This window comes from Corvus kubaryi, unplaced genomic scaffold, assembly GCF_017639235.1.
Source record: "Corvus kubaryi isolate FWS band 111438036 unplaced genomic scaffold, C.kubaryi_AGA036_p1.0 67, whole genome shotgun sequence".
Lineage (NCBI taxonomy): Eukaryota > Metazoa > Chordata > Aves > Passeriformes > Corvidae > Corvus > Corvus kubaryi.
Genome location: NW_024582055.1, coordinates 5,430,914 through 5,455,644, shown reverse-complemented (window position 1 = coordinate 5,455,644; position 24,731 = coordinate 5,430,914). Strand labels below are relative to the sequence as shown.

Here is a 24,731-nt window from a genome sequence, read left to right as displayed (position 1 = left end):
CAAGGCAGCCCCTTGGCTGGAAGTTGGTTTTGGCAGTGCCTCCATGGGACTGGAGGGTTAATCATGGTTTGTTTCTCTGGCTGCTGTTTGCGTCAAAACTCTGGGCAGCCTTAATGAACGTTGCCTGTGTTAATTTGGAAGCCTTGCTGAGAAACCATGGGAAAATGGAAAATCGCATCCTTGCGAGTCACCCCTGGAATTAACAGCTCGGGCAGCACCGGAGCTCTCGCATCTCACCGTGGCTCTGAGGCAGCTCCGAGCAGCTGGGGAAGAGATCTCTCCCTGTGCCTGCCTGGGATTTTTATAGGGTGTCCTGTTAAGCCAAAAGCTAATTTAGTGTAGACTGTGCTAAAACGGTGCAGCGTGTGATAGCTTAGTGAACTGTGTAAATAAAAGCACTGACATTAGAAATCCATGGTGTCGTAGGACCCAGGCACCTCCTCGCTTTTGTTACTGATACTTTTTGCGTGCATGGACTTAAAATTATTTACTTCACTTTTAAGAGGTAATAATAAAGCCCCTAATAACGTCCTGGAAGCCCTCATTGTTTGAGCTGTATTATACCATCTGTGATTGCCTAACTGCAGTTTTCTGATGATGCCCTAATTGCATGAAAGTCGTTGCAATGTGCATTCTCCTGTGGGGATTTTCTTTAGAATAAACACTTCTTTAATGTGTTGTGAGTTTTTTCTTTTTTTGTAGTCTGAAGCTTGTAAGAGAAATGTTTATATTGGGGAAAGATGTAATATCCGTTCTAGCCACCTCTCTCTAAAACTAAGTATTTCTTTTTTTTTTTAAAGGAAACAGAGAAAGGTTTAGCATCTCCTCCAAAGTCTTCCAGCTTCAGATCATTTTATATAACATTAACATTTTAGTCCCAGTTTTACAATTATTTTTTCCTTTGCTTAGCATTTTCTTGTGCTCAGTCTATTTGGTATAAAGTGGAGTAAAGTTGAAACTCATGCAAGATGGGAGGCCTGGATCCCTATTGAGACTAGGTAATGTTACAAAGTTGCTTTTAATTTCCTTTAAGCTGTGTGTCCTTCCAAAAGCATATGCTATCCATGTCCGACACCTGAAGTGTTTTATCACACTCAGCCCTCTATAAGTCAGTGGGACTGTGACCCATGGGTATGTTCGAAATGCTCAGATATGGCTTGGGAATTTCCAGTGTGGCTGCAAAAACCCCAAAAGCTGACGAGCAGGTAACTCAAGTCCCTTCTCTAATATTTCTTAGCAACTTAAATATTTTACTCTCTTAGCCAACATTTATTATAGCTCCTTAAAGATGTTTTCCAGACTGGGTGTGATAAGTTAACTGTTTTGCACTGTAAAATTGCAGAACCAGTTGTAGGACAGGAAAGTTGGGGAATTTATTTGGAGGAGAGCTGTACAACAGTGATGGAGCCATTACTGTTGCTGTAGCTCTGGGACATCACTGTGGTCGCAGGCAGGCTGGTGGTGGGTGGCAGTGCTGCAGCAATATGTATGTATAATAACTGTACAACTCCATTTGTGCATTCTCTATCTGATGGAAGTAATTGGAGCACTTACATTTTAATATATTTAATATTTTTATGTTTGGAAACTAGCTTTGTCACGATGATTGTATTGCAGTTCTCTGTGTGTAGAGGTCCCTGTATACCTGTGTAAAAATTTAAGAAAACTTCTGGAAAAGAACTTTAAAAACTTGGAGATTAAAAAATTATCTTAATCCTCTGTAGATTTGGTCTTGTTTTAAGTATCAGACTTCTTTTTGCTTCTTACTTTTTAGGGATCCAGAAGAACTGGAGAGATTAATTTTTTTAAATTGTATTGAAAAGAGCCTATTTAAGGGTACAGAAGTGAAACCTTCCCTTGTGCAGCAGAGCAGGGAATAGCCCTGGAAGAGCAGTCCCATTGATGAAAGATGATGGAGGATGCCATCCACAGGGGAAGGTTGTGTTGGAAACAGCGAGGTTTTGGTGTGTGCCAAGAGCAGGATTCCCAGTTTCTGGCAAAGGAGGATAAAACTCACATTTTTGGTGTAATTTCCAGCAGCTGTCCCTCGCCTGCTTCAGTTTCCTTGCCCCTTCTCAGCAGAGGGAATACTTTATGCTTGTCTGCTTAGGTTTTCCACATATTGGTAACTTCAAAACTGGAGTTTTCAGTTTTTTCAGTGTTGGGTTTTTTTCCTGGTATCTGGACAATGAGCTGAGTTAAAGGACTGACAATGCTATTATGAGGCAGTTGGTCAACACTCAATTTATTCTCAAGTGATGGAGAGAACATAAAAATATAGAGCAACTCTGCAAAACGCAGCTGCCTAATTTTTTATATTGCATAGGGTGGTGTAAGCTCTCACTTGGATGATGCTAAAAATGAAAGTAATAGTAAAGAAGCTGCAAGAATTCAGTTTTCTTAAAAATGTTTATTCCAGCTATCGACATTGTGCTAAGTTCTTTACAACCTCCATTGCAGGGCAAGAAGTAAAAAAACCCCTAAATCTCAGCTGCTTTGCTGCATACCAAGAAGACCTAGGGAGGCCAAATTCGCTGGTTTGGTTTTACTCACTTCATATCGCTGATACTGTTTCAGAGATTGAAGGTGAAAATAAATATTGTGAAGAATTAAGGCAAAAAGATGCATCCCTGTAAATTGGAAAGAATATCATATCTTTTTCTTTCTCCAGTTTCTAGGAAGGGAAAACTAATGCTGTGACTTTTTTTTTTTTTCCTGTAAATCAGCTCTTCAGGTGCTGGAAATGTAGCAGACCGTGTCTTGGCTCAGTTGCTGACGGAAATGGATGGGATAGAACAGCTGAAGGACGTGACAATTTTGGCAGCTACAAACAGACCGGACATGATAGACAAGGTACAAATAGATGCACTCTCTATATCCTGTTCCTCTTGAAAAGACCAGATTTTGGTATAATTCCATCCTCTTTTACTCTCCAAACTGTTGTCTGTTCAATTTAATGTAGAAGTTTGAAAATGAAGACAAGGCAGAGGAATGGTTCATGACCCTCACTTTTTTTCCCCCCCTCAAAAGTATTTTTAACAGAAAAGAAGAGTTTAATGGTGGCCTTAAATATCTGTTTCCTAGAAGAAATTATCCTTAAGTCAAGCTCATTGAACTTGCACAGCAGCATTTCTGTCAAACTGCTGCTGTGGTTTTTGCTTCTGTTCTGTTTGTTTATGCGGGAGTTTGCTGGAGTTTGTTGGTTTCATTAGTTACTTCCTTTCAAGGATTAAATGTCTCAGCAATTCAGTTTCCAACTGTAAACAGGGCAATTTCTCCTCAGATCCCACAGCAGCTCTGTGACAAGAACATCTCAAGTTTGTAAAATCTGGAGGGTTGTAACACTTACTGCAGAAAACCTCCAAACACAAACCCAACCCAGCAGCCCTCCAGAAAATCCATTTTACAGCTGTTTACCACTGCTGTGTCTTCTCACAGCTAAGTGCAGTAGACAGATCAGTCTGAAGTGATTTCCTTTAAGATACGTTTTGTAGTGTTGGTAGGGTTATTCCATGGCTTTTTGCCTTCACAACATTAATTAATTTGATGACAGGTTAATGAATTTAGTTTTCATGATCTTTTTAGGGTTTCTCATAAGTTTTTTAATTCTCACGTTTTAAGCTGTTTCTGGAATAGTCTTTTCTGTTTGTCTTGAAGCATTCAGGCATAAAATACGTATGAAATGTGTATGTTTGAGGTATGGTTTGTATGCACATGAAGTCTTGAGAGAAAACTTGCATTTTGGCTCCAGAACATGGCCTCTTCCCTTTTGAACTGGAGAAAGCCACACAGCTGAAGGAGACCTGACAAAGGCTTACTCAGAGCTTACTTGTACATTTATCTGTGAGCCTGCCATGACAAAGCAGAGCCAGCAAAGAGTTTTCAGTAGAAGTTAATAAAACTCATCAGTGAAAAGTATGCTTGTGCAAAATTGAAACTTTCAAGATGTCACTTTTGTCAAATTGGTTTTGGGTTTTTTTGGTGACTGTTCTTTGGGGTCAGACTAAGCTGAATTTGAAAACATTCTGATTGAACAGCAGGGAAATTCTCTTCGGAGTCAGTTCAACATTGTATTATGTTGTCTCCTTCACCACCTGATGGGAATTGAGTTCTCTGTCATTCTCCCTTTTGTTGGATTTCTCCTGGGCACACAGTGAATGCTGCTTTCTCATATTTCAGGTTTTATTTGAAATACTGGCAATATTGGAACAGAACTACCTTGAGTTAAGGGTGCCACCCTGCAATATACAGAGAACTTTTGGATAGAACCTAAGTTACTATGTACTGTACCTACATCACTGATGCAAATCCAGACCTCTTAGCCTGGGACTGAAAGTTTTCATTTTGATATGATGTATAAAAATTCAGTGTCTTCTCTATATAAGAATTTTATAAGGGTGGTGGGCTTTTAAGAATGAACAACACAGTTTTGTCATCCAGACCAGACAGGCTGTACCTGGTCACCGTCTTCTCCTGGGTCTGTGCAATATTTGCAATGCAGGAGTTGTACTTTTTCCCTTCCGTGGAAGAAAGAAGATATGACACCAGAAAGCATTTCTACTTCACTTATGGGAAATCTTTCAGTGGGGGCTTTTAGTTTGCTCGGCGATTGGTGATCCCTTTGAGAAGGTATGGTTTTGTTAAATTAATATTTTATATGGAAATAGTTCTGTATGACAATAAGTGAGTGTCCTGTTCCATAGGTATGTATGGTGACTATACAGTAATTTTTTAATGCATGAGCTTTTATATATGGCATAAAAGTATAAGGCAGTCTCTGTTCTCTACTTCCAAGGACTGGGAAAACGTCTGGGATATGTTGTGACTATTCTCTAGATTTTCAAAGCAACAAATGCTTGGGGAATGTGTGTTTTCTAAGGTTTATATGCCTGCAGAATTGCTAACAATCCATCCAGCATCTTAATTTATGTGGCTCCTGCTTAACTGACAGTTATGTGGTGATGAAACTCGTAATTTGCAAATAGCATGTGGGGATATCAAATGTAAGCGTATTCCCCAGAGCCTAGTGCAGACTTCATTATTCCTGCAAACACTACAGCACGTTGCTTTCGGATAGTGAATAGATTTGAGTCAGACTTTTTACAAAGTTATGTGTAATGGTAAACTTGTTTTGACTTGTCACAGATGTCTATTAATAACTTATTTCTCTAAGATGATTGCATCGAAATATTATTGCAGCCTAAAGTTGTGTCTCATGTTTGTGTCTCAGCTACTTTGCATCTCATTCATATGATGCTGGAGAGACTTTGGAATAGTTTCTATTTTCTGTGAGAATACAAACCCAGTACGTCCTGTTTTCAGCCATGTATGGTACAGAAAGTGATTTCTCTTGGAAGGGAAATATTCTGGAACAAGATGTTCTGAACATTCTTTGAAAGTGATACAGAAACAAAACACTCTGAGTCAGTAATAATAGTAAAATCTTTCCTTCTTCATTCTATAAGCAGAATTGATGAGCAGTAACTGGAAAAACTGCCTTTTGGTTTTGGTGACTTACACACTCAGGAGTGATTTTTCATGCCTAAAGTATGTAGCAGTAACTTTATGGAGCTGCTTATGATTCAAAGCCTGTTTGTATTTTCCTATGCATCAGTTGTCCTAATGAGAGATCACTCATTTCCACATAAAATATTTTGAACCCTGTGTATAAATTGCTCAGCTTGAAATTAAATGTTCTGTCCAGACATACATGTGAACAACTTTTCAGATGTGGTGTGACAGATTTCCATGGAAGAAAACCTAGACCAACTCATCAGGATTTGTGTGCCCTGTTTTTCATTTTCTCAGTGGAATCTGTTTTCCTGGTCTTTAGTGCTTGGCTTACTTCTGGTGTGAGAAGGGTGAATTGCTATCATTACCTACCCATGCAGATATCTTTTTTTCCCTCTTAAAGCAGCGTTTCAAACTCCATTAGCAAGGGTGCATTGGGGAAAAAGGGGGACTGTCAGATCCCCAAGGACTTGGATGAATGTTTTAGCACAGGTAGCAAGATACACAGTTGCTTCGGGATTGGATGATTTTACCTCCTGCTGGGTCAAGTTTGAATGTCAAACACATTAGCTGTGATGTAAAACACGAGGCGCTGAGTGAAGGGATGGCCCGTGGTACAGGATGACATCCTGCTGCTCCTGACAGCTTCACTTCTCCTTATCTTGGGGTGCAGAAAAGACGTATCCTCAAATATGCTATTTGCATAAGAATGACAGGATGTGATAGGACAAATGAAGATTAATGGGAAGCTGTGCTGTCAGCATTGCCCATTGTCTCCAGATTGATGATGGTCTGGATTTTGTCTGCATTCATGGGCTTCAGTTTAAACTGGAAGCTGTCCTGGTACCAGAATACTGAAGAGCTGAACCTTTACAAATGCTTTGTTAGCACAGGAGGGCAGTGCTCGGCTCCTCATCTCCAAGCATCCTGCTTGTTGCTATAAAAACGTGTATTTTGCATATTGTGCCGGTGCAGGGGATTTTTCCTGCCTCCTTTTGCATGTTTATTTTGGTTTTTAAAAACTTCCTGCTCCCTAGTCTCCCTCCTTACTTTTTCCTCTTCCATCACCTGCAAGTTTTGCTGCTCCTTACATAAGCTTTGTTGACTTTGTTCTGTTAACCACTGGCTTTAAATTCAGCTTATTTAGTTTAAGAGTCACATGGATAACACTGAGTTTTCTGTTCTGGTTGCATGAACAAAATAAAACAGAACTGCAGCTGATACTCTTCCTAGCAACTGCCAAGCACGAGGAAAGGGAATAAAACTCCCTTCCCCCATGGTTCAATTGGATTTGAAGGAGTTTTCTGGGCAGAGAAACGAAGCAGAGGTTTATCAAATTGATCTGCCCCTCAAATGTTGATTACTATGTAGTTATGGGACAATCTTAATTTAAAGGGGCTTGTTTTGATGAAAATAAAAAATGCGTGATAGAACCATTTGGCAGAATCAGCAAAGAAATTATAATTTCTTGCCTGCAGCAAAAGTGAATAATCTTTCCTCTTTAAAAACATCAAAGTTCAGCCTTTCTGAAGGCTTGTGGAAGAAATTCAAATATTTAAGTTTGCAATTTTACAAGTTAAAAGGAATAGGAAAGAATCTTGCACGTTTATTCATTATTGTCTAGAAATGTCTATGTGCTGTTACAAAGCAGGTGATGCAGTCAGATGCAGTGGCACAGTCTTACCTCAGTACCACGTAACATATTCTTCTATTTACATATTTGCCTATTTGTGATTTCTGTTTTGGCCAAAGGTTATTCCTGTGTTACAGCTCTGACTTGGTAGGATTTCAGTTCTCCCAAATGTTGTATAGGACTGTAGAGTTAGAAGCCACATAATCCATCGTGTCTTGCAGTGGTAGGGAATGAGCAGAGTAAGGAAAGGGGGATAAGGGTCTTGCTGCCATTTCTCAGCAGTGCAGATTTCATCCAGACTGGGAGGGCAGGGGACCCAAGACTGGGTGCTTTTTAGAAGGAAATGGTGCAGAAACGTGTAACTTTCCCACCTGTTGTATTCTTGTGGTGCAGTATTTCAGAGTAGGAATCAAAGTATGGGAATGCAATCGCCACGGCTCTCCATACTGCCGAACAATTCATTATTACTTTTTTACTTTAAATGCTGAAATGCCTCTCTGCTTGTGAAAGGACACTCCTTGTATTCTTGTAAAGCCCTGGGATTAAAAACAGAAAGTGAGAGTTTGTGGGTCTCCTTTTCAGTCAGCCAGCACCTAGAGCACTTAGATCATCTTGCCCAGGTGCAAGTATGGCTCTTTGAAATAACAGAAGATGTGGGATTTCTTTTGAAGACAAGATTGTTCTGGAGCATATAATAAATTTTCAGAAAATGAAGCTTTAGGGAAAAATGATATCAAACTACATGACATGGAAAAGAGGATCTGATATTCTAAAATACTTCCACAATTTTGGCACCAACACATTTTCCATCAACCAGTTTTCTCTGGTATGTGTTTGAGTTTTTCCTCTTAATTTTCTTAAACCTACAACTCTCACTGGGGCAAAGAGGTGCTCTGGAAAGTTTCTCAGAGGTTCAACTTTGCCTTTATTAACATCAGATCTTTACACTTTAGGGTGATTAGAAACTTATTATGTTTATTTAAAAAAAACCAAAAAAGAAGAAAGAGTAAAATGAAATTATTGAAAAGTTTTCACATGTTGTTTTCACCTGCCAGACTGAAATGGCTGAATGGACACAGTTGATGAGCAGTGCTGTTTACTGGCTGAGACTTTCAAGGGGCTGAATTACATAGTGAATCCATGGTTTCTAAAGATCCTGAACACTCTTACTATGTAGAGATAGTTTTGGGGTTCTTATATATATATTCATATTTCTTTAAGACAAGAACTAGGTTTTAAGATTCACCTGAATCTCCCTCTCTCCTTTCTCTTCCCCCCACCCCCCCCACCTCCCTCACAGATGAAAACTTTGTTTTCTCATGAGCACAGCAAATAAAATATTTCCAGGTGTGCAGAAGTGATTTTTGTTTTCAACTATTCGATTGTCAGAGTGTGGAGGGCTGAGTAGTAAATCAGCCTTAAGGCTGCTATGGTTTTAAAAAACAAAATCTTAGTGGTGACAGCTGAAGAGCACAGTGACTTTTTCACTCAAGATTTATTGCTTGCCTGAAAAGAAAGGTTGGAGGGAAAACTTGCTGGGCCGCATATTTTCTCCTTTAGCAGGTATACTATAGGGCCAGGACAAGTTGGTTTTATTTTGTCTGTGAAAACATACATTTTAACAATGTATGTAAAAATATAATAGTTTTACTTCAAATAGAACAGAAAAGTCAATACACCTTCTCCTGTTGTTTATAGCGGAAAGCATTCCTTGTGTTGGCTCAGTTGTGTGTTTTAGCATCACTTATACTTTCATAAACTTCCCTGCAGCACATGCCAGAAAATTTACTTGAAGGGATCAATGTGTATTTATTTCATTTGGAAAAGTACAGAGATGGAAAGGTAAAGGCCATGGGCCAAAGTTTGTTCTTACTCAGACCTCCTGCCTGGAAGTCCCAGAGTCCAGCTAAGGTACACAGGGTGCTAGCAGGCCTCTGGACAAAGCAGGAGCTTGGAAAGGCTCTCAGTTTCATGTCTGTTGTGTAAATGCCATCCTGGTTCAATGAGTCTGTAACTGTGATACCAGGTATGGTTTTGGAGGTTTGTTGTTGTTTTTTGTTTTGTTACTTTTGTGTGTGGGGTTTTTTTAACAGTGACATGGAAATGATGCTGTATTTCTGAGATAACATGGGAACATCTGGGATTAAAATGAATAATGCCTCTAAAAATTAGGTGCATGTAAGCAGTACATGTAGACTGGGTGTAAATTCTTAAGTGTTGGGTTAGATCAAGTCTATTCTTCATGTAGGTTTAGTGACAAAGCAAACAACTTTATCTATAGAAGTAACACTAATTTTATGACTAATTGTCATGTACCTGTACAGCAGCTTTTATCTGCAAAAACTTGTGGGTGTGCTTGTAAAGGTCTGGGTTTTCACTTCCTGCTTGAGTTATTTGAAAACAGTGTATGTGATAGTAATACCTTCCTTTAAAATCCTTTAAATTCACTCTTTTCAGTTTGTGTCAGTGTTTGGGTTGTGCAGGGGATGGGTACAGCTGAGCATCTCCCCAGAGATGGGTGGCTTGGCTCTGTTCCCAGGGGAGCATCCTCAGAAACTATCAGGGCTGTGGTGGCCTGTAACTGGGATAACTGGGATTTATGTCAGAGAAGCAAAGTGCAGCAAGGCATATTCTATAGTCAGTGTGCTGGATGGCATGAGTCTTAGTTATATTTAATTAGCTTCATTAGGGTAGTGATAACAGTTAGAGGAGAGACATTCCAAACAGCCTTGGCTTTTAAATATTTGTGGGAGTGACGCTGGAAAGGATGTAAGTGTAATACTGAGAGCTGCAGAAGCTCAAGGAAGGGCTGCAGTTATGGTGCTTGGGCTGTAACCACGGACACATTTAGGGCTTGCTTTGCACTTGGTCTTCTGCCCAGCTTTCCTCTTTGTGGGTGCAAAATGCACAGTGTTTGTCCAGCTTTCTGTGTATGCTATATTAAAATAGCATTATAGAGGATATTGTGTTTGTTGAGCACTCGTGGGTTAAGAGCTGGCATGGGCAAGATTGTGTGTACAATCTTAGTTCATTCATCTTCTGTGTGTGCATCATAATGCAGTCTTTATTTACATTAATTAAAGATGTGTGCATTGTGAGTGATTAATTAAATTGCATTCATTTAGAAAATTATTTTTGCAAGTCATTATGATTGCCTCTACTTTAATTACCTTAATACTCACATTTCCTTGCTTTTGCAGGCTCTGATTAACACTGTTTAAAATCAGATGAACCATCACTAGTTTCTGGGGGGAATAATCAGGTTACATAATTTTGTGTCATACTGAGATCTTCATGGTTATCAGCAGTACAGCACCCTCTGGGTCTGCCACAAAACTTGTTCACTTGAAATAGGTGATAAATTGACAACATTCAACTCCTTTGCTGGTTTTTTTTTGTGGGGTCTACTGTGCAAGAATGGGACTTTTGTCTGTTACCCAGGATATTTTCTGACAACAAAAGAGTGCTTTTGCCCCAATGTCCATACTCTTGGTTTTCAGTGTGTTCACTCTTCATATCAGGGGGCTTTTCTTTCTGGTGTCTTCTTTCTCCTCTGCTTGACTGTACTCAGACAACTCCAATAAGGGGAGAGGTTGCTTCCCTGCTGTTATTTTGGGAGCCTAGGTCCAGCATGGCCTGCAGACTCCTTCAGCCTTGGTAGGATCAGTCTTTGAGTGGGCAAAATTTGGAAAATGTATCTACAAAATGTCAAGAAGCCCCACAAAGCTTTTTCAAATTGAGATGTTTCAAGTCCTCCTAATGTGGTCAGGTCTCAAGACCTCTGTCCAAAGGTTAGGGTGAAAGAGTTTTATTTTTATTAATTTTTAAGAGCTGTAAATAAAGTGACATATTTCTTGGTCTCCTTCTCATGCAATAGCTGAAATGTTTTGACTGGAGCATTACAAAACAAATCAGTCTAAGGCAGCCAGCCAGCTTGGAAAGGACAAGAAGGTCAAAGCTTGGAATAGTATAAGCTGCTAAATGGATTATTTTATAATATAAAATGTTGAGTGACTACTATATTAACTGTTGATAGTTATCTCTCCCCTAATAGGGTACGGAGCTGTTCCAGTAAAAAGGGAAGTTGTGGTGAAATGGAATGCCCAGGTTTGTACAGGTCACTGGTTTAGTGTCAGTCAGAACCAAGGGCAGCTTGAGAGGATGAGGTGGCCAGTGCACAGTGTCACTGTTTGGTTGCACACTTAAAGGTTGTGACTTTTTCACTTTCATTTTAGGTTTAGGAAACCTCTGAACCTCAGAGCTTTATAATGAGCAAGCTGGAATACAGTCAAGCTCTTTACATCAGTAAAGGACTCTAAAGAGCTGCTGAGTTTAGGGATTAGCTGCTGTGCACTTGTTTCTCAGTAAGGATGTTAGTAATCTTTTACTCAAGGTTCTTTATGGGTATTAGATGCCATCATTAGTCCTTTCAGTTGGTTACAACCATTTCTTGGTGAAATTTCTCTGGGGAGAAGGAAAAATAGGAGATCTCAGGCAGAAATTCCAATCGCTGATTTTTAGAAAATTTTTACTGTGTTAAAGGAGATCTAACTTTAAATTCTATTTGCCCCGTCAGTGATGAAAGCTGGATGTCTTGCACATGTGTTGTATGTATTTTTTAGGCATAAATGGAAATACCATTCATGTGCAGTACATCTAACACTGAAAGAGAATAGGTTCAGGAAAGACAGGTTCTTTCTGTAAGATCTTTGTTAAATTCTTGACATAAAGCTAAGTGCGGTCCTGTAATAATGAAGCATAAGAGGAAGGGGAGCAATCTGGAGGTGACTGATAATGTATCATTTCATAAGATGTGTAGAAGGATTGATGTGCACCGAAGTGCAAAGCTAGGGCTCTCTCCTTGTCCATGTGAGATGTTAACATCTCCTGTGAACAGTACAAACTTGGTAGATGGCTCCTTAGATTGCTGTATACCTCAGGCTTGGATTGGATATGCGTAATAACAAAACTTTGGGTTTTGTTTGAGGCTATGTGTGATTTGATGTATAGGCAACTGTAAAAGTTGGCTCCGACTCAGGAGAGTTTGTGATGCGTCTTGGGATAACCTAGAAAAACGTGTAAATGACAAGCTGATTGTGAGCAAAGGGTCTGAAAGTTAAGTGGGTATTTTGATTGAGTGGTGCCAGGCAGGACTCAGCAGTTCTGGAAATCTGAAGTGACTGCTTCTTTTTGGGGGTTATGTCTGTTAAATATTCTTACCTGGTTGAGGAATTTAATTAAAGAGGACGTAGTCACTTCTTCCTTTGCTTTAAGTGTTACGTGTATTCCCTCCATGGCAAATGAAGCTTTGTTCTACAGAGAAACATATACCAGTTATATGGGCTTTGAACACACTTTACAACAATACTCTGATTGCTGTCTACAGCATCCTCTTGAAGTACTGTTCCCATTTAGGTGCTGGAAAAGATCATTTTGGAAACTGCCCTTTATTTTTTTAGTTGTTGATCGTGTGATATTGTTCTGTGCTAAACGAAAGGAGAGTCAGCTATTCCTAAACGGAAACTAGTTTATGTCTTTGATCATCCTTGCTGCCCTCCTCTGAACCTCTTCCAGTCTATTATATCCTTTTGGAAAGAAGGGGACCAAGACTGCATGCAACATCCAAGGTGTGGGTGCACCATGGGTGTATGTGGGTGCATAATGATGTTTTCTGGTTTGATCTTTACTCTTTTATTAGAAGTTCTGAATTTTTAACACTAGAATTGCTTTTTTGACTGCTGCCAAGAACCAAACTAGAGTTTTCATCACTGTCTATTAAGACTAGAGGTGGTAATGATTCATCTCATGGCACATCCGTTTATTTATGAAGGGAATATTGAATTTCCCATGTTCAGTGCTTTGCCTTTACTTACATTGAACATTCTCCAATTGCTGAGTCTCCTGAGAGACTTGGACAGTTCTTTACCATCAGTCTTCATCCCTGTTTCTTTGAATAACTCTATCATTAGAAATTATGGCTCCTATATGACATAATTTCTTTGGTATTAAACCTCATAAAGGAGGTGTAAATTTTATACAGGAAAAATAGATGAGATGAAGGGGTCTGTATTGTGTCACAATCGAGAGGTAACAGGAAAGGCCTCTCCCCTGCCAGTACATGCTGTTATCTACAGACAGATCCTGACAAGCACAGTTGGACTCTTACTGAAAACAGAGGAATGAGAGATAAAGCATCACACAATATAATGAGCTTGAGGGAAATTGTATTCCTTTGCACTGTAGTGCATTGGTTCTGAAAAGGAAAGGGAGAAGGATAAGAAGCATGGCACTGTTTCTGGTCTGTCAGAAATGACCATGATAGGTGAGCTGCAGGTCCTGGTGTTGATATCCCCATGGAATTAAGTCATATGACTGAGAAGAAAAAAAAAAAAAATTGCAGGTTGATTTCAAGCGGGCTGAAAAATCTATTGTTCTGTAAGAAGCATGCTTTAGTTAGAACTATTTTACACTAGTTTTATGCTAGATTTATTCAAAATAAGCAAGTAGAAGCAAAGCAAAAAAAAGAAATCTTAGAGAGAATGATCATTCTAAAAGAAGTTTGTCTCCATATCACAGTGTACCTTGTAATGTTGTGTGGGGAGCCTAAGCCTGCCTATGTGTTTATAAAGAGGAAAACAGTGAAACAGGCAGTCATCGAGATTTACTAGGTAGTAGGAAAAAAAGCAATCTGTAAGGAGGGCTGTGTCTTTACAGTAGGCAGCAATGCACAAGAAAAGTGCTGGGTACCACCCCAGTCTGGGGGAAAACACTCCTGAGAGTGGCACAGAAAATGAAGGGATCACAGCATTGGTTCTTGAGACAAGAGTGAGTCTTCTTCAGACTGCAAAGGGCTTAGCTCTGCTTCAGAAGTTGTTTTTCTTAGCAGTGAATGCTTTCTGCAGAAGTCACTGAGCGAGGAGAGGCGGCGTTAGCCAGTTTTCAAGGCAAGTCTTATTCCATTACTTAACAGGGAGGCACGTGAGCTATGTAAGCAAGAACGCACGCCAGGGTGTGTGTGTTCATCAGTCAGCATGTGGGGTGTGTGTAATTGGCAAACACACACCTTGGAACATGTTCCTGCGCCTATAAGATGGCCATTTATTTTAGTTTTATTAAGGAATGTAAATACCCTCTGCTAGCTTACAAAATTCCCTTTTTTATATGTAAAATTGAAACACTGTTCTTTCATGCATTTAATGGTGAAGTGTGTTAAAGTCTTTAAATACCTGTTTTAGTGCTTAAGTACTAGTTTGCTCTGATATCTGAGCTTCTCTGTTGTCTTCATGCACTGACAATTCCATTTGAGTGGATGTGAGGAAATGTAGCTTGACTTCATCCTCGATTTCCCCGATTCCTATTCCTTGTGCCCCTCTGAGCTTCCCCACCTGTACTTAGAAACAATACATTTCCCAGGGGTGCTGCAGTGCAAACCTGATTCTTCACCCAGAAGGACTGGCTTCAGAGGATATTACTCTTAAATGATGGTTTGATTCTGTGTATGAGCAGGGAGGGATTTTATGATGTTGCTTCAACTGTCTGCCTGCTCTCCAGAAGAAGTGTCATCAAGGGATGGAAGAGTGCAAAGAATCAGAGTGACATGGAAATAGGTTGTGCCCCGTGCTGCAGTTCTGGCAGCGTACTACCTATAGAAGACTGACACCTCCTTATTGAAGACCACTGTCTCCTCTGTGCATTGTGAACAGGCATGATGGAAACAAAGTGAAAGAGCTGTAATTGCTGTAGGCACTGTAATTGAGGCATTAGGTGCAGTTCCATCACTGCTTCTCCAGAAATTGCTGATTAACATCCACAGAGCTCAAAATTCTTCCCTCTGTGCAACCCCACTGCATGTGAAGGGATTTCAGAATTATGGCTGAAGGGAAAGTCTTGTGTTTCCTCTTTTTTGGGTTACTTTTTCCTTTTCAGTTACTTGTCTTTCTAGTGAACAGAGCAGGGAAAGGAGAGAAGCCACTGCTGAAGGCCCTAGATCATGTGAAAGACTTGTACAAGACCATTACTGGCTTTGTAGGTAATAGGACTCTGTCCTGCCTTTGTTTTTCGTGTGAAAACAGAGTATGTTTCACAGGAGATGCCACATCACAAATAAAGAAACTGTTTAAGCAGATGCATTTCCACAACAAAGGCATATTTTGACATCATCTGCCAGTAATGCTGTGACAGAACACAAATAATGTAGGCTCTTGGAAAAGGAAAAATATTAATTGGAACCATTAACTTTCTGAGACAGTGAATACATTTTGAAATAAATTATTTTAATTAGTATTGTTCTAAGAGAAAAGAAGTTGTGGTTTGATTCAAAATCGCCAGAATTTGTGTAACCTGGCATGCCACCTGAAGTTTTGGGCTCACAGAGAAATTCAAACTCATTATTCAAATGGCAGCCTGATTTGTTTTGGGTTTTTTTTGTTTTTCTTCTGTGGTAGGATTTCCTTGGGTTTACATTTTATTTATGTGGATCTTATTCTCATAAAAATACCAATACAAAAGATCTTAACCTGGAACTCCTTCAGTCCGCGCTCAAACTGTTTTCTTTTCCCACAAGCTGAGGATTGCATTTGATTCCAACATTGGAATAATATATGTATATGCTTTACTGTAAAGCTCAGTATATAAGTGTATTTGAATGTTTGCAGAATTGGAATTTTAGGAACTAGAAGAAGGTGGCTAAAGTCAGTATCTGATAAAGCAGAAATACACCATGCATACAAACTGGGCTGAAACAATGCTTATTTTGGCAATTCTGAATGCTTTAACATTGTCTGATTATATAAATATATTTATATAATATATCTAAATAATAATTATATTAATATAGTCACTTGTTTTTCTACTTTTCCCATATAATAATGGAGTGACAGAACTAAGCTTTGCTGAAGGAAAAAATTGAGAAAAAAGGTGGGATATAAAAGTTCTCCCACCTCACCAAAGATGAGGGAGAGTGAAAATGAACCCAGTGCTTTCTCAGCCGGATGGCCTTGATGCCCTGGACTGATAACTTTCAGCACATGCACAGGGTGCACAGTCATCTTTTGTAGAAACACCAGATAAAGCTGGTTTTGCCAGGAGAACTATTCTTGTATGGAACACTAGAATAAATATCTTGCTGCTTCAATTTCAGCTTTGAGCAGCAGTGATATGTCTAAATGTTGGCTTGTACTGATAAAAAAACATTCTGGGTTAGAAAAAAACCCACTTCAAGTCCTGACCTCATCCACAGTGTGGTCTCTTCCAAAGGGGTGGTTGGTGTAATCGTGTTCACATCATGGTTTTATCATTTCAGCATCACCAGCCCATTCACCCCCTCACCAAGTATTTACATTCTTGCAGGAAATAAAACAACAAATGTCAGGGTCCTGAAGGTGAATTTGCTTTCTTTTGTGTATGTGTGTGTGTTTCATTGGGGTACACTGAAACAAAGACTTTTTATAATATTGAGTATTTTTGTGGTAGAATAGGTTGTTGTGGTGTTCTCCCTTGTGGAAGAGTATAAAGGTAGTCTATTATTATTCTCTATTTTCCTTGGTTTTTTAAATGGTTGCTTCAGCTGGGATTCCCTTTTCTCTAAGGATTAGCTGTTGTGCCTGATTCTCTGTTTCTTACTATCGCCATGGTCCTGGGCATTACATGCTTTTGTTTAAACAGTCATCTTATTCATGCACATGAAATTATTAAATTTTCTGGTTTTGCTTATCTGAATATTAGCTAAAGGATGATAGATATCTGGACACTTGGTCTATTTTATTTCTTTAAATAAAGATACCAGTTATCTCTAGTTACCTAATTTCTTTGTTACCAAGAACTGGAAGAAGAAACACTGAACATTTTGAAAGTTTTGTGCACATATTTTCAAATTACTCTTCAGGTTCCCAAAACTTGGGATCAGCAGGTGGCAGTCAAACCAAAGTTCCATCTCTTAGCTTGCATGGAGATTTCCAAATACTGTGCCTGTAGGAGAAAGTTGGAAGAGAGACTCTGTGGCAGAGTTGTGTCAGAAGAGATGTTCTTACACATTTGTAAAGAGATACAGGTTTGTTGTCAGACCTTAGAAAAGAGGAGCTTTGATTTCTGTCTGTCTGGGATTTGCATAGGGTGTTTGTTTCGAGTCTTTGGACTTGGGAAGCTCTTGAATTATTTTTTTTACAGCATCTGTGAATGTTTTGAAAAGACCAAACTGCTGATTAGGTTGTCTCACTAGAGTTCTAGAAATCTGTCTATTTAAAAATATTTTCTTATTCAACATGTGTGAGAAAAGAGCTTTGATTTTATACCTGGATTGTCTGTCTCACTAGGGAGTAATCTGTTTTTTATTAATCAGTTTTGGTTTTGTTTTTTTTTTAAATAAAAACCGTATGTTTTTTTTTATTCATGGTGGTTAATGCTTATAAAGAAAATAAATTTTTTTGCACTTCTTGCTTGTATTTTAATTATTTTTGGAAGGATATCAGCTAAGTGGCTGAAGACTATTCAGTATTATATGGTCTTTTTATTTACATCCTGTTCTAAATAGTTGAGACACTTGTAAACCAGTGCAGCTGTATTTAAGTTGTTGATGGAGTAGTTTCCTAGAACTGCACCTTCCATGTAACACAGTTATCCCAAGGCTTAGTTACTGAAAGCGTGAGAACTGAAAGGAGTTGTAGCGTTTGAAGTATCATTATGCATTTATTGTACTGTTATTTTATTATATTTCCATGTTTTTCGCTTTGCAATGTCATTGAACTTCAACCACTGCTTTTTTTTTTCTTTTCATTTATATTGCAAATTCTGTCTTCTGTTTTCTCTTGTCTGCTATTAGGAGGGGAGGGAAAAAAAAACCTCTAATCGAAAACAAACGAACAAAACAAAAAACTTTGTGGGAAAAAGACTCAAAGGTTTTATCATGAGTCAGTATTTTCAGTTCACACTTCACACCTCCCCCTCCCTGGAGGGATTAACACTGCCTATTAATTGAAAAGCACAGTTTATACTGAGCATTATTTAACATATGCTGGTGGAATTACTGTACTTCCTGTTTTGTATTCACAATAATAGGTTTCTGAAGAGTTGCCTTTGTATAAATACCTCACTGACATTTGAGGCAAGTATGTTCATGTCTTGGAGTAAGCACGAAAGAGTAATGTGTTGGAACGCTGCTAAAGAAGGAAATCTCTTTGTGTTTCATAAATGATACCCCTAAAGCCTTTTAAAAATCTTGTGTTTTAAAATGACAGCTCTGCAATGATTTTGTTTCTTTGCTTTATGTTATTCTGGCTTGAATTTGCTCTAGTAAAGCATAAAGGGAAAATTGTGGCTTCAGCAAGGAATCTTCTCTGCACCTGGAGTGCTTTGCCAGGAAGCCTGAAATACTGTCACATGGAATAGCAAATCTGCAGAATGTGTTAATGTTAAAAGGAAGCGAAAACTTAATAACAAACGAGCTATTAATGCAAGTACAAATTTCCTTATATGTCTCTTAGTCCCATTTAAAGTCACTTGTGAAAAATCAGGGGGCCGTGGGGAGCCCAGGGAGTGAAGGTTTCCACCAGACTTTGTGTCCAAGTTTTGTCTGTAGTGGTTGTGGGACTGCAGAGTTCTTACGATGGCCAGAGCTGATAATACATGATGGAGATCAGGTCAGAACTGATTAGGTTTTATTATCAAAACTCATTTGCTAATGCTTACTGGCCATCTGGTTAGTTCTGAAATTTATTTTGAGTCTCTAGAGAAGGAGAAAAAGATTAGAGATAACAGTAATAGTGACTTTTTTTTATATGAAAGTTGAAATTATTAAAAAACAGCCTCTATTAAGGGGTTGAAAGCCCTCTGATAATGTTTATATTTATTATTTATTTGTTTAAAGTGCACAAAATTTATACTGAGCTGGATCACTGGTTCTGTTTTCTTTACCTCTTAATTAGTTTTTACCATGTTATGTAGGCACACCACTGCTCTCCAGGATGTGTGAAGTTGTTTCTTACATTCCAAAATATGTGGAAAAAGTAACAAATAGGAGGATATTTTTTTCTCCTTCAAATTTAAGCTGCAGCTTTGTATATCTGCCAGTTAAAATCGCTGATGAAAATACTGTAGAAAAAAGCCCAGTCTTGTGTTGTTGTGATCTCAGTTTCACTTCAATGTTCATTTGGTTTGTAAGTGACACCCCAAAGATATTGTGTGTTTAATCCTGAAATCATCTTCATCCTGTTTTATAGTCTGAGAGGGGGAAAAAAAAATGTGGGGAATTTCCTTTTAAGATACCCTTGTTTCCTGCCTTCTCTTTAATCTCCATACAAGATATGCTTCCCAGAGAAGTGTCAGCTGGCAATTGCTGTATGTGCAGGCCCTGAACTGAAAAGAAATTCAATCAAATTACACATAAACCTGAATACACAGAAATTTAAGTAACTTGGCGACATCTCTCCCCTATGCACCAGTTTTGATTTGCCTGCCTGAAGCCCTGCTTGTGTCTGGTCTGCTGACAAGATTCTCATGTTTGTGGCAGTGCTGGTGTAGTTGAATGTCCAAGAGCTGCATTTCTCTGGCTAAGTTGGCAGAAGGCTCTGGTGAAGACTTTCTCTGATGTAGCTTTACCTTTTCTCTGAACGATGCGAGCCAAGCAAGGCCAAAAAAAAAAACAGCCTCAATTCTTTACGATTCTTTGACTGCTGTGGTATCAAAACCTATATACCCCTAAAGAAATAATGTCCAACATTAACCACTCTGACTGAGACATTCTGGGCTTGCTCTTAGTTCTGGGCTGACTTGTCTCTTGAAGTTTTCATGACAATGTTGCAGATGATTCTGGGAATTAAAAAAAAAAAAGGAATAATTTGTCTAGATTAAATCAAGGCTCTGAAAAACTCCAGGCTCTTTTATCTTTGGAGCATTGGTGATGATCCAAACAGGAGGATTGCTTTCCCTGGAAGGATTCACCTAGATTTGGCCATGGAAAATATATTTGCTCAGCAAATTTAATCAGCTTATCACAAAGTTCTGCAAGCATCTTCTCTGTGTTTTGGGTAGTCTGGACAACATACTGCTTTCTGTGTAGCTGCAGCCTCATCCTCCATGATGTCTTGTCTGCAAAGCACGAAGCTGGACTTTGAGCCTGGGCAGAGGAAAGAGCTGGGAATTCTGAGGTCCCCTCACTGTCCTTTGTGGCAAAGAAAAGGGCAAAAGAATCCAGAAAAAATCTTAGTTTCTTGAGTGGGTGTTAGTTCTCTGGATTTTATGGTCGTCATGACACAGTACTGCAGACAGAAGGCAAGCAGGGAACGCTCGCCCTGTTTGCAAATGACATTATTGAGATGTTGCTTGTGGTCATATTAGATGCTTGTGGAGAAGCAGAGGTCTAATTGTAGCTGCACCAGAACTCTTAAATAGCATCCATTTAGTCACCCAGACTTTGAGAGAAGTCTGTGTTTGGTTGTGATGCTGGTAACCCACTGCACCACATTCCTCCTTAGGGGCAGAAAAAGAAGCCAGGTCTTAAAAGAAAGAATTTCTTCACTGCCTTGCAAATAGTAGTGCAATCCCCAGGCTACATATCTGTGGTGGGATTTTCGGGTGGCTGGTCAATGCACAGAGTAACATCCTCCTGCTACCACAAATTGTTCTCATCATCCAGATGGAAAGTGTCTGGGCTGTGGATTGGCTATTTATGTTAGTAAATGCAGGATGGCTCCTGGGAGCCGTGGTGATAGGCCAGCACCATGCTGGGCACTGTACAGGAAAAAACCTGTCCCTGCCAGCCCCAAGAGGTGAGGACCCCAAGTTGCCCTTCTGTCATCAGTGTGCCCATGGGATAGACTCTCTGGTTTTCCTTGCAGATAGCTCTTCCTTTAAGCTTCAGAAATAAAACCTACACGGAATCTGATAAAAGGTTGTAAAGGCAGATGCTGGGAGTTAACCAGACCTGCATGGGCAGCTGCAGCTTGATTTTGTTCTCCTTTGTGTGTGTGTGTGTGTGTGTGTGACAGGGTCCTGCCGGAGATTTCCCAAGCGCAAAGTATTTGTTTGAGGGATTACTTATGGATGGCCCAGTGCCAGTGAAAATACCTACTCTGAGTACAGCAACAATCAAAACCCAAACAAAGTGTTTTAAGATATATGCTGAGCAGTATGGGGATGACATAAAAATAGTTTGGTGTTTTGCTCTGGGATGGAACAATGTGGCCAGTGCCCACACAGTGCTGTGGAGGAGGCTCAGAGATCAGCATCAGTCCTTCAGGGAGTTTAGCCACTGTCAGATAAGGGAACATGGCTTTTATTGTTACAGTTTTTAAACTTGACTGATTAAAAAGAAGGCAAAAGTGAATGGGGGATGAAGATGGAATAAAAGTATCTATTTGTATTCCTTGTAAATTGAAGGAGATAATTATATTGAGTGGGTAAGCGGCTACCTGGTGACTAACGGGCATAAGTGGCTAATGAAAGAACCGCCTTCAAAAAGGTATCAAAGAGAAAAATAGCTCATAGCAATCACTGCCATGCAGTGTCACTGAGGTAAGCGTCTTAGCCAGATTACAGAATGGATTTTCTGTTTGTTCAGGTAATTAAATTATCCAGATTTTAAGAAGAAATATTATATAAATGTGTTTTGTCATGTCTGTGTCTTAAAATGAATCTAAGTCCTTAAAATTGATTATTTTAGTCACTCTCTGCTTCCTGGAGTTTGGAGGGTCCTCACCAAGTGGAGGCTGAAGGTTTTGACACACAAACAGCAGCAAGGTTGTGGTAACTCTTCCTTTGCACAGCACATTCTTTATTTGCTGCAGCAAATGTGTGGTAATTTGCTCATCTGGATATGAGTCATTCGCTGTCTCTCAAGGAAAATGTGTGTTCCAGCCACCATGGCAGGGAACCTGAAAGATAAAATGTGGTTGCCATATATAAAATTATAAATAATGCAACTTCTTGTCATCAGATGGGTCATGGTGGTTCCAAGTCTGTAAGTACATGCTCAGCTTAAAGTATGGAAGGTATACAAGTAATATTTCTTCTCTGACAAAGGTATGTGTGAAATGACACGTCAAAATAGGTAATTTTTGTATTATAATGGTTGCTCATTTTCTAATTTAGAGCAGTTTTCTGCTTTATACAGTTCTTTATGAGAGAATATGTTGTTGCAAGATTTTTTATTATTATTTTATTTTTATTATTGGTTTTATCGTGTTGGCTGTGGAAATATTGCCAAATTCTTCGTGGTGAGCTGTAGCAAAAACACATGGGATTAATCAATATGCGAAATAACCTATATTATTTCACTTTTATAGGGTAGGAATCCGATGTGTGCATGCCAGTGAATTTTGTTCAAGGAAACCTTTCTCTTGCACTGCTACTTATCACAGAAGTAGAAGTAATATTATAGTTGGCATTTTTAAAAATCCAACCCTTTACTCTGAAGGTAACTGGAATTTTATTTGGTTGCTTTCTCACCATGCTGTCAATTAACTGGGACAAAAATAAAACCTCCTTTTATACAGTGTGAATAGGCAAGCAGAAAAGCAATGCAGAGCTGTTGTCCTCTTTGCCCTGGATGCAGCAGGTGAATATTAACATGCACTCGTAGGTGCAAATACCTCTACAGAGTATAGGCATGTACAGCTTACATTTTTACATGCCCAGATCTATTTGACAGCTTTTGAAGATACTAAAACAGTGCAGTAAGGAGCACTACTGCAGACAGGTGTGATCACAGCCATGATTTTCTAACATCCCTGTGCAACTTGGATAGTTTCACACACAGTAGCAGACCAGTATTGCAGGGGGTCATATGTGTGGGCTCACAGCCCTCCACAGACCAGTACCTTTTGTAAATAAACAAATGTCATACATGATGAACAGTTAACTAATTGAAACTGTCCACCCCCAGCCAGCTTTATAAATGGATTGCCATTTAGCAAGTCAGAGAGGGCTGCACATTTTTTTTTCTGATGAGTAGATGGAAACTATTTTCTTCTAAGCAACATTTTCAATAAAGTGGATTGATGTCAGGTTCAATAATGCATGTAGAAAAACGTGGTAATTTACTGAGGTATGTGATGGTTTCTCTGGCGTAAGTTAGATGTAGCTGCATTACTCAAACTGTGGCTGTAAGGAGCTTTCTCTAAATCTCTGTCAATACAGTATTGAAACCACACCACGCAAAACCCCCTCATGTAGTGCCATTTTTATATGTCTGTGCTGTATCGTTTTTTGAAAAAGCTTTGTTGAATGAAAATGTGTTGACTGTCCTTGTAGTACTTTTTGATTAATCATGGGATTTGTTCCTCCTTGTGCATGTAAGAAATGAAAGTGTTTAATTAGGATATGCTAAGAAGTAAATCTAAAATACATAATTAATAATATCTAAAATAATCATAGAATCATGGCCTGGTTTGGGTTGGAAGGGACCTTAAAGATCAGCTAGTTCCAAGGCAGGGGCACCATCCACTGGACCAGGTTGCTCAGAGTCCCATCCAGCCTACGCTTGAAGAAGGTCTGATGCTTTGCAACCTTACCAGCCTAGGAAAAACCCAGAAAGCCAGATTTCTTGGTGAATTTCCTTTTTTGGCTTATTGGCAGCTGTCAGGACTGGCAGATTCTTGAGAAGGGCAACTATCAGATGGCGTGCAGGGCAGGCAGATGATGGTGCAAGAGTGACCCCATCCCCTTATGTGGTTCTAGGATTCTGCCTTGCAAGTGACAGTAGTAGCCAAATGCAGACAGTGATTAAGTTCTAGTTACTCAAACTTGAATAATGTAATTCTTCGTATTCTAGTAGCTATCTGTTGATTCTTACTTTAGTTCTGGCTATCTCCTGTCTCCCCTTACCTCAGCTGTTTCATTTTAGCATGTCAAGGGAGAGGAAGAAAAGAGGCTGCAAATGTGTGGGGACAGCCTTGTGCCTGTGGAGCAGCTTACCTCCGGGACATGCAGCTGAAGTGTTTGAAACGCCCTGGAGTTTGGCAGTTTTCCGTTTGCTTTCCCTTTTCCTTCCTTTTTTTAGTCCTCCAGTAATAGCTCCCTTGTTCCAAAGAACAAAACCAGCACTTAGTGGTCATTCAGAAAGATTCATTAAAAACAGGAATGGAGTAATTGTAAACAGGCACCCCCCTCCTATCATTCCTCCCCCTTCCATTCTAGCCCAGGGCACAGCAGCCTTGTGTTGTCTGGCTCCAGACAAATTTTGGGAGGAAAAAAAGGAACAATAGCCTTTGGAGGTTAAAATAACCTTTCCTTATTCAGCTGTTACAGTACTTTCTTAGAAAACTGAGAAAATAACTACAATTTAAATTTTTTAAAACCACGCACTTAAACTGATAAACATTCTTATTGTAAAATCAGAGTGTGCCCCGTTTATAATAAAATAGAGGTAGTAATTGTGCTGAGATTTCATTACAGAAGGTTAGAAAGGTGGGAAACAGCAATGGGAATGTTAATTAATGTAGTTTTCTTATAGACTGGGGTAATCAGTGGCTGATAAAGCTGTGATTCATTCCTGGTTTGTCTTTTTTACAAGACCTATCCAATAATATTGCAGATGTGTTAACCTTTGTGCTTACCTAGAATTATTGGCAGTGGTGTAGGTTATGAGGAATAGCGG

The 24,731-nt window shown here is 39.3% G+C and overlaps 1 protein-coding gene across 3 annotated transcripts in view; it reads left to right on the top strand.

Moving 5' to 3' along the window:
* Nucleotides 1–24,731, top strand: part of SPATA5 (spermatogenesis associated 5) — a 165,229-nt gene that overhangs the window by 45,630 nt on the left and 94,868 nt on the right. For 2 of the 3 annotated variants that reach the window (XM_042048493.1, XM_042048494.1), the window contains exon 14: nucleotides 2,727–2,853. In XM_042048493.1, coding sequence (XP_041904427.1) covers nucleotides 2,727–2,853 — 127 coding nt within the window. Of the gene's footprint in view, nucleotides 1–2,726; nucleotides 2,854–4,179; nucleotides 5,706–24,731 lie in introns of those variants that run through there. The other variant, XM_042048495.1, reaches the window with a different exon arrangement.